At 33.4% G+C, this 15,739-nt stretch overlaps 1 protein-coding gene, 1 long non-coding RNA gene and 1 pseudogene across 2 annotated transcripts; 1 reads left to right on the forward strand and 2 right to left on the reverse strand.

Annotated features, from left to right (window-relative positions):
• The first annotated feature begins 938 nt into the window (after positions 1 to 938).
• LOC7496513 (respiratory burst oxidase homolog protein D) lies at positions 939 to 5,639 on the forward strand. Its single transcript, XM_002303700.4, has 12 exons — positions 939 to 1,682; positions 1,777 to 1,939; positions 2,056 to 2,104; positions 2,409 to 2,522; positions 2,614 to 3,039; positions 3,123 to 3,509; positions 3,628 to 3,723; positions 3,836 to 3,951; positions 4,061 to 4,163; positions 4,262 to 4,332; positions 4,521 to 5,068; positions 5,194 to 5,639. Exons 1-12 carry the CDS (start codon positions 1,085 to 1,087, stop codon positions 5,301 to 5,303), a joined length of 2,781 nt encoding a protein of 926 aa, XP_002303736.2. The 5' UTR covers positions 939 to 1,084; the 3' UTR covers positions 5,304 to 5,639.
• Positions 5,640 to 7,976: 2,337 nt separating this feature from the next.
• Positions 7,977 to 8,821, reverse strand: LOC112326822 (uncharacterized). The gene is made up of 2 exons (XR_002980751.2): positions 8,340 to 8,821; positions 7,977 to 8,269 (listed from the first exon to the last, which is right to left on the reverse strand). It is a non-coding gene; the product is annotated as an uncharacterized LOC112326822 (long non-coding RNA).
• Positions 8,822 to 13,211: 4,390 nt separating this feature from the next.
• Positions 13,212 to 15,739, reverse strand: LOC18097097 (uncharacterized; annotated as a pseudogene).

Genomic DNA, 15,739 nt, shown 5'->3' on the forward strand with positions numbered 1-15,739 from the left:
GATTACATGATGATAAAGTTTATGTTCGTTTGGTTGTTATGGATCATTATTACTCGGGTCACTATGAATTTTTTTTTCTTTTTTTTCTATCTTTGTGCTATAGGAGGAATTGTGAATAAATCTGTAGATCTAATTTATTTTAGAAATTAGAGATTAATTTAGTACCCGTTTAGTATCGAGACTGAACTTTTTTTTTTTTTTGTTAAAATTAAATTTTTTTTTTGCTTTATTATTTTTTAATATTTTTAAATTGTTTTGTGTGGTTGTTAAAAATAAATTAAAAAAATAAAAAAAAATAATATTTTAATATATTTTAAAATAAAAATCACTTTACAGAACAATTTTTATAACACTCTCGAACACTTAATTTTTAGTAAAATATAAATAGTGATGTTTCCACTCTTTTGGAAATCTAGAAGGCATGCCAAAAATTAAAAGACATCAGTTATTGCAAAGTCCATGGAAGGTGGCTATGTGACTATGCAGTATATATATATATATAAAGACTAACAACTATCGTTTTTAATTTATTTAGAATTCAAGAGTGGACTTTACCAGCTAATTAGGTTCTTAAACTACCATTATATGCATATAGTTTGTCTACTCTTTCCGCAATTCACTATTATATATCAATCAACCCCACTAGCTAAATGCAGTCATTATAATTCAATTCAATGCAGAATCTTTGGTGAAGATATATACAAGTAATTTCTGGATGTAGATTTTATTTACAGCTAGCGCAAGTTAGATGAGTAAAAAGAGACCAAAAGTAGAAAATAATAGGGGTGGTCGTTGATGAGGATTTGACCAGCATACCTTTCCTACGAGCTTCGTCGTATTTGCGTATTCGAGTGCATGTGCAATAAAACATTTAAATGGATTTGAAAGCAACCTTCTTCTTCAATTCTTCTTACCTTCTGGCGTGTATATATATCCGGTTCCTCTTCCCTCAACTTTTTATCAATAGCAAATTTTCTACACCAACCAACTTTCGGTTTACAATTAATATTTCCTTCTCGGCCGTTTCTCTTTAAAACCATTTGGTGTTAGCAAAAGTTTTGCAGGATAAGTGAAGTTAATCAAAATGATCAGAGGCGAGGACTCGAGGGGTGCTTATTCTGAGAACAACTCGGACACAGAAAGCATAGCAAGCGACAGAACAGCTTTTAGTGGGCCATTAGGATCAGGAGGAGGAGGAGCTCTCAATAAAAAACGTTCTTCAAGGAAGAGCGCGAGGTTCAATATTCCTACTGAAACCGTTATAAATTCCGGTGTTCCTGATGATCCATCTTCCTATGTAGAGATTACTTTGGATATTCGTGAAGATTCTGTGGCAGTTCACAGCGTTCAAGGAGCTAATGAGGATCCCGAATTGACTCTGCTGGCGAAGACTGCGCTGGAGGGTAACAATTCCTCTTCGCTGCGGTCTTCGCTGTTTAGGAACACATCATCCAGAATCAGACAGGTCTCTCAGGAGCTAAAACGTTTTGCTTCTTTATCAAGAAGGACATCTACTAGACGGTTTGATAGGAATAAGTCAGCTGCTGCTCATGCCTTGAAGGGACTTAAGTTCATTACCACCAAAACTGGAAATGGATGGCCTGCTGTTGAGAAGCGATTTCAAGGACTTACTGCTTCTACCAGTGGCCTACTTCCCTGTTCCTTGTTTGGAGAATGCATTGGTAAGTACCCTTGTTGGCTATTAATTTTCTCGTTAATCTCCTGCTTCAATTAACTATGATGCTAATTATTGACCACTATATTTATACACGACAGGTATGAACAAGGACTCTAAGGAATTTGCCGGAGAATTATTTCGTGCACTTGCTCGGAGACATAACATAAATAGTGATTTAATTAACAAGGCACAGCTTAGACAATTCTGGGATCAAATTTCCGATGAAAGCTTTGACTCCAGGCTCCAGATCTTCTTTGACATGTATACTTTCAATTAACATTGCGTTCTTCAATATTGATTGAGCGCTTTTTATCCTTTGGGATTGCCGCCTGTCTTGTTGCCTGCTCTTAAGTGTTTAATATTGATAATATGTGCAGGGTTGATAAAGATGCTGATGGAAGAATAGCAGAAGAGGAAGTTTTGGAAGTAAGCGATCAAATGAATATTTTAATAGTGTATTATTGGTTGTTTTTTAAAATATATTAAAATAATATTTTTTATTTTTTAAAATTTATTTTTTATATAAACACAACTTAAAAATATTTAATTTGAAGAAAAAAAATCAAATTCTAGCACCGTTCAAACTCTAAAAAAAAAAAAAAACTTTTGCATCTCTGTTTTTTTTTTTTAACATAAGGTGAACAGAATGAATTAATTTTGGTTGATATAACGACTTTATTTCTTAAATAACATTACTAGTTGTGATTGACCGGATCAAATTTATTTGTAGATTATCACTCTAAGTGCTTCTGCAAACAAGCTTTCCAACATTCAGAAACAAGCCAAGGAGTATGCAGCACTAATCATGGAAGAATTAGACCCAGATAATGCTGGATATATCATGGTACAGTACATAAAAGTGTAATTAAACAATCATATAGGTTCATTTATCTTTCCGGGCATAATTAATTTCTTGTTTTGGTGGCAATAAACAGATTTATAACTTGGAAACACTATTATTGCAAGCTCCAAACCAAACCGTCAGAGTTGGAGATAGCAAAGTTCTGAGTCAATTATTGAGCCAAAAGCTGAAGCCCACACAAGAAAACAATCCATTAAAGAGATGGTACCAAAAGATGAAGTACTTTTTGATGGATAATTGGCAGAGAGTTTGGATAATGATGTTGTGGATGGGAATCGTCGCTGGTTTATTTACTTACAAGTTCATACAATATCGGCACAAGGCCGCATATGATGTGATGGGTTATTGCGTTTGTGTTGCCAAAGGAGGGGCAGAGACCCTTAAATTCAATATGGCCTTGATTTTACTACCAGTCTGCCGGAATACCATTACTTGGCTCAGAAACAAGACCAAATTGGGTGTTGCTGTGCCTTTTGATGACAATCTGAATTTCCACAAGGTAACGAGACTTCTGTAATCCTTGTATTTGAGAAGTCTGCGTGATCTTAAAAATCTAATAATACTTGCTATAAATTTGTTCAGGTTATTGCAGTAGGAATTGCCATTGGAATTGGATTGCATGCAGGGGCTCATTTAACGTGTGATTTTCCACGACTTATTCATGCCACTGAAGAAGAATACGAGCCTATGAAACCTTACTTTGGAGATGATCAGCCTGAAAACTACTGGTGGTTTTTGAAAGGTGTGGAGGGGATCACAGGCGTTGTAATGGTAGTGCTAATGGCCATAGCATTCACATTAGCCACGCCTTGGTTTCGGCGTAACAGAATCAACCTGCCTAAACCTCTCAAGAAACTCACTGGCTTCAATGCGTTCTGGTATTCCCACCATCTGTTCGTTATTGTCTACACTCTCCTTGTTGTCCATGGAATTTACCTCTACCTCACAAAGACATGGTATCATAAAACGGTCAGTGCTTCACTCCTCCCTTTCGTTGCAACTAAAATTAAGAATTTGCTTCCTTTTGACCTTTCAGATATTTCTTGTACATTTACAATCGATTTCCATCTTCTCTTGAGTGCTGCAGACATGGATGTATCTAGCAGTGCCGGTTATTCTTTATGCATGTGAAAGGTTGATCAGGGCTTTCAGATCAAGCATCAGAGCCGTTAAGATCCTCAAGGTCTAATTCAATGAAGTCTCTATGAATTGATCACTACTCATTTTCAAATTCTAGTACTGGCAAAACTTGTACAATACTGAAGACCACTATTTTTTCATGAACATTTTATTAGGTTGCCGTCTATCCGGGAAACGTCCTGGCATTGCACATGTCAAAGCCCCAAGGATTCAAATACAAGAGTGGGCAGTACATGTTTGTCAACTGCGCTGCAGTTTCTCCCTTTGAATGGTAAGAATCTAATTTCTGTGGCAGATAGCTAGCTAGCGCCCACTTCAGCCCAAGAAATCCAATTATTTTGGCCTTCGACACTAATGCATAATAATTGGTATGAACACAGGCACCCATTTTCTATCACTTCAGCACCAGGAGATGACTACCTAAGCGTGCACATTCGAACACTCGGTGATTGGACGAGGCAACTCAAAACTGTTTTCTCTGAGGTCTGTCGTTAGCTACATTTATATATGCTGCATGCCAAACCAAATTCCCTTCTTGCTTGGTTCTGAACAATCTCTTATATGTTTTCAATGGTTGTTAGGTTTGCCAGCCTCCGACTGCTGGGAAGAGTGGATTGCTCAGAGCTGATATGCAAGGAGGAAACAATCCTAGGTAATAATTAATTATGATATCTTGGTGGAAGGTGTTGAATTGATGATAAGCTATTAAAATCATATATATATACTTTTGACTAAAATCTGTTAGTGATTCAATAGCGATGGCATGATCATCGATAATAGTAGCACAATTTTATTGCCTTGAGCATTTCATTGACAAGTGGCGATTAAATTAATGTACAGCATTCCCAAGATATTAGTTGATGGTCCATTTGGAGCTCCGGCACAAGACTACAAGAAGTATGATGTGGTGCTACTAGTAGGGCTTGGCATCGGAGCCACACCTATGATCAGCATAGTCAAGGACATTATCAACAACATGAAAATCAAGGATAAGGATGAAGGGAATAATGGAGCCTTGGATGCGTTGGAAAGTGGCAGAGCCACGCCTAATAAGAACAACAAGATTAATAGCAAAAGTTTCAAAACAAGAAAAGCATACTTCTATTGGGTCACAAGGGAACAGGGTTCCTTTGAGTGGTTCAAAGGGATAATGAATGAGGTGGCAGAGATGGATGACAAGCAGGTGATAGAATTGCACAACTACTGCACAAGTGTTTATGAAGAAGGCGATGCAAGGTCAGCTCTCATTGCCATGCTCCAGTCGCTACACCATGCCAAGAGCGGCGTGGATGTGGTTTCAGGCACACGGGTCAAATCCCACTTTGCCAAACCCAACTGGCGACAAGTCTACAAGAAGATCGCCCTTCAGCATCCAGATTCTCGAATTGGTCAGTTCTGCTAACCGTGCTCACCTACTTTTTGTTGGGCCTTTGTTTTTCTCTTCTTTTTGTCCCCCACGGAACTAAGGAAATATTACTTAACTAAACAACTTCGTGTGTAAAATTATGTGCAGGAGTTTTCTACTGTGGGGCACCAGCACTCACGAAGGAGCTAAGGCAATTAGCTCTAGACTTCTCTCGCAAGACCTCTACAAAGTTCGATTTTCATAAAGAGAACTTTTAAGGCAGGAAAAGTAGAAGAAGATTTACATATACACGTACACACACACACACACAAGCAAGACATTGATTTTTCTTTTAAAATCTTCAGTGACCATTTAATATTGTAATGTTGCTGAGTGGTGAAAACGTCACGACGCCGTCAGCACCCAAGTGCATATAGTAGCTTTCTTTCTAGAATGATTTTTGTTAGGTACACAAAACTATTATATATATATATATACTCATGGATAATCCTTCCATAACAATTGTTCTTGGATTCGGATTAAAATTCATTTTATACTTTATATCTCTTAAAATATCCTCTCTCAATAAAACAAGCAGCCTTTTACTTTAAAAAGTGTAACTTCTTTTGTTTTTTTTTTTAAAATATAAGCTAATACATATTTAGCAACATGCTTTTATAAAAATCACATTTCACTCTTAAAAGTTAAGAATTATATAATATTTAACCAAATATTATTTTATTGTTTTTTTTTAAAGTAAAATAGTTATTAAAAACTAGAAAATCAGAAGGACGAACAAGCTCTTATTCTTTTTATACGCTCCATGTTATCTGTGTTGTCCTTGTAACCGGCGGGTTTTTGGTGTTCTTCTTAAATGTTCAACGTATAAGCAACCTAATACGTATAAGCAACCTAATTTGTTGAAGTATAAATGACTGCATGTATGTATATCTTCGCATATTACGAAAGAAAAAAAAATCCAACCGTTCTCGGTGTCATTTTCGCGGACGGTGCTTTCATCTGATCCTTGCTATCTTTTTGTCTTCTTCTATGAAATTTGATCTCTTCGAATCTCTCGGTTAGGCAGGATATTTAATGGTGCTGTACTGTCTCTTTATATTATTTTTTAAAATATTATTTTAAATAAAAGTTTTTTAAACTTAAAATTTATATAAAACTACCTATATAAGTGCTTGGTTGTCGAGATTTTGATATCATATTAAAAAATTTTAATTTTTATAAAATAAATAAAAATAATGAGATTTGATCTCGTGACTGCTTAGTCATGAATGCTCTGATACTATATTAAAAAACTAATTCAACTTAATAATTTAAATTATTGAGTAAGTTCTCAAAAAATAATTTTTATTATTTTCTAATACTTCTAACATCATCTTTCTAAAGATGCTATAATCAATTAGGATTTAGTTTTAGGAATACAAATTCTATCATAATTTTGCTAATTTTTTTCTTGAATGTACACTCAAGTATTTATCCGATGAAACATTGTTGTTTTTTGAGATATATTTTTGAGAGAATAAAAACTATTCACCAGTAAAGATTTTCCTGAGAGATCTCTTTGTATGGCAAGAACTCCATCGCATATAATAAATAATATATGGAAAAAAAGGGAAAAAATAACACTTAATGTGAGCTCCGAAGATATATATATATATATATCGGTTAAAAATAAATAAACGAAGGGATATATTTTCAAACAACCAAGGTTTCTGCTGCGTTTACAACAAGACAACACTGAAAGCCTGTTCGTTCCAATAAAATGAAGTCTACTGACCTAAGAAAATCTTTACATTTTCTGCACTTTATGAATCAATCAAGCTTGAATGCAACTCCTCTGACTCGGGAAAATCGGCTTGGATACAAAGTTCCGAGTGCTTTTTTAATCTCTTTTAGATAAGAATTTGACGAATTGCAGACATATTCGAAGAATACAGGCATGCGGAGAGAAATTGAACGGGAAATTTATGCGCAGAGCTATTATTATTTGAATTCATTGCATTTGCATGATTAATTAACAGCTAATTTTTGGTAAACACGACGTGCGTGGCAGGTTAGAAACTTGGAAGGTCTTCTTTCGGCCTACTATATCATAATTTTCCAGCGTCGTGATAATTTTGAATTAGACCATCGAAAATGGGGTAGGTGATCATTGACTTTTCCTTGTAAATTTCGATGAAGAGATGGAGCGGTCTATTTGCATGACTAGTTTGACTCCAGCATATCCAACTCCAAGGCTCTAACTTAAACTCACATTTTATCTATTTATTTATTTATTTATATGAGATAGTTTCTAAATACCCTTCGCAAGAAAAAAAAATATCCATCAAGATTAACTCATCAAAATAGTTTGGTCACAAGATAAACTCGCATGTTACTCCTCCTTACTGGCTTATGCGCTCCATACTCTGATAGATTTTTTTTAAATAATTATTAATATTTGGTCAAATAAAAAATACCCTTGACAACTTGATATCAACTAAAAAATAATGATGAAAAGATAAAAAAAATATCCTAAAATAGATTTTAATAGATTTTTTTAAGGTAATTAAATAATTTTATTGTGCTAAAAAATTAAAAAGACTGAAAAGCCCTTGGATGTTAATTTTATCTATTTTTTTTTATTTTAGGGGAGATTATATTTACATGAATCTAAGTGGATGGCAGATAAAGTGAAAACATATATAATTGAATATTATTTAATATTATCAATGTACTTTAAGCTCAAATGATTCTGGGATTTTTATAGTTATCAAGAAGTCATGGGTTTAATTATTAATAACAATAAGAATACTGAACTTATTTGCACCCATGCAGAAAAGATTTCAAAGCCAGTAATAATAATTAAAATAATTTTTCCACTTCAGTTTATAAATGAGTTCAAAACCAAATTTGATAGTATAATTAATTGTTGAATCTAGGGATTGATAATATCAATAAAGTATTTCTGTGATTTCAGTGGTACAAAGTCCAAGCAATTAAATCACAATGGACCTCAATTTCAATAAAAGACATCTACGATCATGTTGCCTTCAGACACTGTCGGTTGTTGTCTCTTTTCTACCTCGTTCATAATCTGGTCAATTGACTCTCTCAGCCCCCTTTTTTTAAAGTCCTTGCTGCCCTCAGCTAGAATTGCATTTCCATGTGTCTGGTCGGCTGCAACCTAACATGTAGGAAGATATTCACATAGGATACCCGTTTTGTTACCTGGAAGAATCATTGGCTGAGGAAAACAAAAGAAGAAATAATTATTAACATCCAAGGAAGCCCTCAAATTAAAAACATGCTCGAACCTGGTCAACTGGGAGCCATTTTTCACGATTCGGCGATCGAGTAGAGTTACCTACTCCGAGCTATGTTATCTTTCGAAGTCGATAAAATTAGAATTTTCAACCGTCAACAATCTCGCTCCCCTTTATTACAAGACAAGACGAAAAACAGCACGACATGAATTGTAGTGGTTAATTGTTGAATATCTCTCACCTAAAGTTTCCTTCTTAAATCTTAATATCAACGATCAAAAAAATCTTTTTGGTTTTATTATTCAAATTCAGCACTATTTTTAAGACCGAAGACACATGACCAGGATTATAACCATATCAGCGTTTGTTACGGTAGCATTTTAAAAACATGACCAGGATTATAACCATATCAGCGTTTGTTACGGTAGCATTTTAAAATATATTTTACTTAAAAATATATTAAATAAATTTTTTTTATTTTTTAATATTTATTTTTTATATCAGCACATCAAAACAATCAAAAATAAAAATAAAAAATCAATTTTAAATAATAAAAAATTCAAATTATTTGCCAAACAACGTTAAGATCGTGTTTCTAAACTCTACCTAAAACCAAAATGATTATTAAAATGATATTTGAGAGTACTTTTAAAACTGTTTTACAAATATTTCTTACATGAAAAAAAATGTTAAATTGATTTTTTAATATAATTTTAAAACAAAAAAAACTATATTAAAAAACATTTTACATCATAATCACATAACACATTAAAAAAACAAGTACAGTCGAAGGCTTCGCGTTAGAGCATATCATCGGTGGAGGATGACTAGCTTGAACCTGGAATGCCCCTTTCCTAGAGGAATAGATTTACGAGAAATCTGCTAATATCTATGACGGACCACGGATCACCATGAATGTGCCTGCCAGCTATACAAAAACTCCTATTACCCAAAGATGATTTCATTTTTCATTCCTAATATCTGCTGATAAATTGTAATTTCATTCCCGAAAGTAATTAAATCATTCTCTTCATGAGATTTTTAAACATTAATTCCTCTTATATGATTTAAGGTCCCGTTTGTTTATTGAAAAGTATTTTTTTTTAAAGTGAATTTCAGAAAAATAAATTATTTTCTGATGTTTGGTAGTATAATGAAAAATAAGTTGGAATACACTTTACAGTGTTTGGTTATGTCATGGAAAATAAGCTGGGAAATAACTTATTAATATTTTATTTTTCTCAAGTTTATTAAAATAATGAGGAACAAGTCTTAAAAATTAAAAAGTTGAATGAGAATGAAATTGAAAAAAAATATATAATTTCATAAATTATCTCAAATAAAATAAATAATAATCAAAATAATAGAGATCAAATCTAAAAAAAAATAAAAGATGAAGAAATTAAAATAATAATAATTAACATTTCATAAATTATTTCAAATAAAATAAGTAACAATCAAAAGAATGAGGATCAAATTTGATAGATAAAAAATTTTAATAAAAAATGATAAGGAAAAAACAAATAATAATTATAAAAATGAGGACCAAAGTTAATATAAAAATTAAATTTTAAGAGATGAAATTGAAAAATAAATATTCAAAACAAAATATATATAGCAATTAAAAGTTCGAAAACCAAATTTGATATAATCAGTAAATAATATGACATTTCTAAATTTTTCACAACTTCTGGAAAGTGTTTTCCGTCCAAATTTTGTAGGGAAACACTTTCCTGGAAATCAAGCCAAATTTTTCTTTGACTGAAAAGTGTTTTCCGTTGACCAACTTTCATAATAGTAAACAAACACAGGAAAGTTTGGAAAATAGTTTTTCGAAAATCACTTTTCAGAAAACAAACATGACCTAAATATATATCGGAAACCCCCCAGGTTCGAAGGGGCCTTATTTTACAGGTTCGTGGCCCGACATCGAATCCATTACAGCTCAAAAGCCCAAAAGACCTAAAGACAGGAAGAAACAGGACATCCTCATAGATATTTTTTCCCAAATTTATTTTCGAGAAAGTTTCAAGAATTTACAGCTCAAACTCTCATCTAGAAAGGCATCATGACTGCAAATTTGATTGTAGGAAACAAGCAAAAGATAAATCTCGACAATATAGAAGGAAACAATATACTGAAAAAACAAAGAAGTGAAAGAGGCTGCCACCAGCCGAGGACAGCCTTAGTTATAAGTATTTTTAGGGTGGGGTTTGCAGAGCAAAGATAAGGGTTTGTGTGATCGAAGAGAAAGGGAAACCTTCGTAGAATTTGATTCAAACAATGTTCACGGCAATTCTGCCACACAAACTCCTATAAAAATGGGATCAACACAATGACTACAAATTTGACGTCTTACAATTTTTCGTTATATTAACAAAATAACTAAAACGTGAATTTTTTTTTCATCATCAACCCTTTTTCTCTTTAATTGGATCTTTTAATGGCCAATTGATTCCGGTTTGTTAAGGAAGGACATGATTCAAAGACAAAGGGCCAAAATAAAAAATACAAGAAAACTAGGTGGCAATTTTAAAATTGGGTGAACATTTAACTTTGGTCCTCCTACTCTTTAATGGATACATTTTTTGTCCCTTTAGTATTTTAAAATTCAGTTTTGATTCAAAATATTTTTTTTTTATTTTCCAGTCCCTAGATTTAAGAGGGTCGAGAGTCACCAGATTCTAGTGAAAGAGAAAAATCTACAGTTGACACTAATTTTAACCATGAAAAAAATCGATCTTAGTATTAACATGTTCCATTCGATGAAAATTTTTTTACTAAAATGTTATTTGGCCATCACCTTGCCTGAAAGGCTGGATCTAGGCTCGAAAAGTTTTTTGAATTCAAGTTGATTTTTTAATTGATTTTAGGTTATTTGAAGCCATAAATATATTTATTTAGGTCTCTAATATATTTTTTAAATGTTTTGGATAAAAAAAAAGTTGACAAATAAATTTTTAAATATAAAATACATCTGCCCTAACTTTCCAGTAACCCTTCAATCACTGAATTTTAGGTTAGCGGACAACAAGTTATATGTGTTGTTTTTTTTTTAAAAAAATGATCAGTGACACGTCCTCCACCCTCTAGTATAATAATAGGTTGGATGTGCCACCTAAGTCTTTTTTTTATGGGTCAAACACGTAGAGCCACACGTGTGGCATATTTTGTTCTTTAAATAATAAAAAAACTCCTACATTTTACATTTCAATCCATTCATATTAATTAGTTAAAAAACTAATTTGAGTTTTTTTTTATTAAATACCATTGATTTTTCATTTTTTTACAAGATTATAACAATTTTTTTATTATATTAACAAACATTATTTTTGTAAAACATTTCATGATGTTTTTTTTTTTAACTGATCGCTAATTTTTTTTAGATGTTGTTTGATTAATTACTATGTGATTTTTTTTTATTTTTAAGAAATTTTATTTCATTATTTTATCTAACATTAACATATGCTCTTTTTTTTGCATCCCTTTATGATAGTTCTCTATTCTTGAATTTTATTCAGCAGCTTTCCCATGCATGTAGTTAGATAAAAAAAAGAGGTTATTCAATTTATTTGGATATATCACTCAATTCATGAGTTTAACATGTTAAATCAAGTTAATAAAAAACATTATTGTTTCAACAAGTAAAAATAATAAAATTAAAGCAACATCATCTTGAATTTTTTTCCTACTCGATATCAAATTAAATTTTAATTAGATCATATCATGTTAGCTCCCATCCCATCCAAATTAATTTAAAAACCTGATTTAAAACCCGATTTAGATAATGGTTAAATTTAAGAAGTCTCCAAATTAGGTCAGGCCAGGTTTTGCAGCACTGCAAAAAATTTGTCCAGTGCAATAGGGATGTTCTTTAAATTTTTTAATACATCTGAATCTAGCTAGCATTTTCTTAAAACAAGAATTATTTTATTTTAATAAGATTTTAATTATTGCTCTTCTTAAAAAAACATATTATCATATAATTAAATAAAAAAATAAAAAGACTCTTTATAGCACGAGATTAAATACGTTAATCTATATTTATCTCTCAACTAACAATTTTGTTAACATTTAATAATACCTTTAATCCTCCATTTTTTTTATTAAACAAACGTTTAAGATTCAATAATATTTTTTTTGCTACATCGGCAATGGCTATATTTTTTTCGATAGAGAGGAGGTCCATAGACTAATTCAGTGAAAAGGCAACTAATAAACTGAATGGGCTAAACATATTTTTAGGGCAATTTTTTTTATTCTGCTAGAAACCATAACAGTGCTAAACACTCACAAGTCATAACCCATCATCCAGATCTCTCCTACGTACTCCCTGATTCAATAATATGGTCGAGCAGTTTAATCACATTAACAAGGTCCTGCTATAATCAGACACCATCTGTTTTTGATCGGGGGCTGGAGGCATTGCTTTCTCGTTCTTTCTTTCCTTTTATTTAAGAGGCTGAAGATATTACAGCAGAGTTACTTTCTTGATTATATTTTAGTCTCCCATGTATTTTGGTGGAAAAGTTATGTTACAACATAATAAATTGATTAAACCCGAGTTCAAGATTTCACGTGCTATGAATTTTAGAGATTAGACTACGTAAAACCTACGTGATGGTTTCTACATTCCCACTTGAACCAGAAATTGCAAATTTCAATGAAAGAACAAGCTCCAGATTCCAGTGAATCAACAAAGGCTCTTGAGTGAACCAAAAAAAAAGAAAGAAAAAAGGCAGGGAGTGAAGGGACCAAAAACATAGCTTACCCTCTGTCGAAGGGAAAAAAAGAGAACTAAACTGAGGGACTCAATGTTCTACTGAGAAAGAAAGGATATGTGCTCATAAAAAGCCAAGAATGAGCCAAGCATGCAAAATAATGGGCCCAATATCAACAAAATAAAGCATCATAACCACACCGAAATTAAACTTCACAGCAGGAAATTTTATCACAGTAATAGATTATGAATATAGCAGAATCACAATATTCCACCGCAAGGTGACTGCATAAAAACAAGTCAGGCAAAGTACAGTACGCGTACCATCAGCATTTTTTTCTCCACAGAAAATTAGAATACAATATTCAAATCCATGGACAGGGGAATTATGACATATGATGCATCAAGACATGGCCAAAATGTACTAATTACTGAGTTTAAGTTATCTATTTTCTAAAGACAACTGAATAATCCATTTGTCCAGATTCTGACATAGCATATCTATGTTTCAAGAGAAAGAATGGGATGAATCAGCAGGAATCGAATTGCAACCAAAATGGATCTGATATTCTAAATCATTGCTATCAAAGAGGATAAGTACTGATCAAGTAAACAGGCACTATCGGAGTCCTTTATTGACTTTTCCTCAGGCCCTCACTTCCTTTTCTACTAGAAAAGGTCTGATGCGAATCAACATCACTAGAGCCGAGAGTACAATCACTGGCAGAGGATTCCACCATAGTTATATCAGTCGAGTACTTTTTGATCCTCAAGGAAATAAGGATGCTTGATACTATCCCAAGTAAGGGAAAAAGGTAGGACCAGACCTGAGATTTTTTAGAGCCTGATGCCGAAGCAACAGCAGCACCAGCAAGGCTGCCGATGGATGTATTCTGTAGGATCATTGGGAGGCAGCCAATAACTGTAGGGAGTAGAAAATCAATCATGAACCCAACTTTTGTAGCAGCTAGAGCATAGTTTATAACATAGGAGGGCATGGGTGAGAAGCGTGCAAGAAAACAAATTTCCATCCATCTCGTTCAACTCCTCTGGAAAGGAGATGGAAATATTTGTTACTCTGCACCCACTCCATTGCTGAACTTGAACTCCTGAAAACTAACCTGAAAAACTTCACAACCTCAAAATGGATCCTGAAATAACGTAGCACAAAATTGACATATAGTGAAATAAAAGCTCCTTGCTCCTATGGATATAGGCATATTGCCAAACCAAGTTAAATTTGTGTATTCTCTTGTTTGCAATATTCATCAATAATTGTTGTAGGTTTCATAACATGAAACCTAAATCATCATTCAACAAGAAACTTCACTAAGCATATTAATAGGAAGAACACTTCTTAATGACCTAAGTAGGCCTAAACAAAACCAAGTGACAGTATGCTTGACTAGACTCACAACAAGAAGACCTGTAGCCATAAAGCAAAACGACTGAAAAACCAAAGATTTTTAAAAGCACCCTGCATATAGAAATTTATTTCTCATGCTAATAAAACTAAAAACATAGCCCAACAAAAATCATTCTTTTGAGACATAGAACCTAAGAAGAACTGCCTATTAAAAAGTTGATGCCCTGCAATATTAATTTCCATCCAGTTACTGCTTATTCTGACTTTTCACCATTTACAAACTTAGTTTCTCCATTGACAATTAACAGCATCAATACGCACTGAATTATTTCCCTGATGAGGTACAGATAAATGATGAGCCGTTCTTGAGTGTGAGCATGACATGCCAAGTCCATGTGTGTGCAAGGTACCATCAAGCATGAGTTCACTGTTACTCGATGACTATGCGAAAGAAAAAGAGCATTAAGAAGTGTAATCACATGCATAAATACAATAGTTTTGGACGAGCATATATTATACACACCGCACCGACTACGATTCACTTTGACCTCTACCACGTCACTTGAAACTGTGAAAATTGTATAAGAAGTTTATCTAAATAGAAACAAGAGATTGCAGACACGATGGCTCCATGATAATTCGAAGTGGTAACCTGGAAAAGTATCATATATAAACTTAAAATAATAAGCTGGGATTTTGGCTAAGATGTCCAATAACCCCGAAATTAATACTTTCCAAGTACGAAACTTACCAAGGAATAAACAATGGGATCCAATTGATAGAATTGCAAGAAAATGCGATCAGGAAACAAACCGAGTAAAAAGGAATAAACAAATGAAGACATTTTGAAGTACCTGCCGATCCAGAAGGAAAGAGAGGCACCTAAGAGCTTGGCAGAGAAGACACATAAAACAGCAGGCAAGAACCCAAATAACAAAGAAGCACCAGCCTCGAAGAAAACAGCGTAAGGCAAACAGAAAGCGAGAGTGATTGTGTGAATCCCAACGTAAACAGGCATCGCCCATACCCCTAATCGATTTGATCATTCAACAAATAGCTGAAGAGCTGCGTCTTTGTCCCATCCGAATTGTTTGTTCATTTCTCTTGCTATTATCGCTGTCAGCCCAATAACAGCAGCTACTTTCCACCCTTTCCCCATCTCTCTTATTGGCTCTTCTTGCAGTTGGTTTTGCTTTTCTTGATGCCACAAGGCAACTTCCTCTGTTTTATTGTCGTTGAGTTCGCTCGGGAGACGGTATCAATTGCTCTGTTTTGGGATCATTTTGTGAACAAGGAAGCAATGAGAGGAGAGGCCTGCTTGTTTCTTTCGAGGTTCGTCTTCGCTGGCTTGGTGGTATATGCAGC

Source organism: Populus trichocarpa, chromosome 3 (genome assembly GCF_000002775.5).
Source record: "Populus trichocarpa isolate Nisqually-1 chromosome 3, P.trichocarpa_v4.1, whole genome shotgun sequence".
Classification (NCBI taxonomy): Eukaryota; Viridiplantae; Streptophyta; class Magnoliopsida; order Malpighiales; family Salicaceae; genus Populus; species Populus trichocarpa.

Bases quoted from the DNA above. Each gene is read 5' to 3' on its own strand.
- LOC7496513 (XM_002303700.4), top strand. From the start codon at position 1,085: ATGATCAGAGGCGAGGACTCGAGGGGTGCTTATTCTGAGAACAACTCG. The intron at 3,724-3,835 runs GTCTAATTCAAT...ACATTTTATTAG, and splicing joins GAGCCGTTAAGATCCTCAAG to GTTGCCGTCTATCCGGGAAA. The intron at 4,333-4,520 runs GTAATAATTAAT...ATTAATGTACAG, and splicing joins CAAGGAGGAAACAATCCTAG to CATTCCCAAGATATTAGTTG.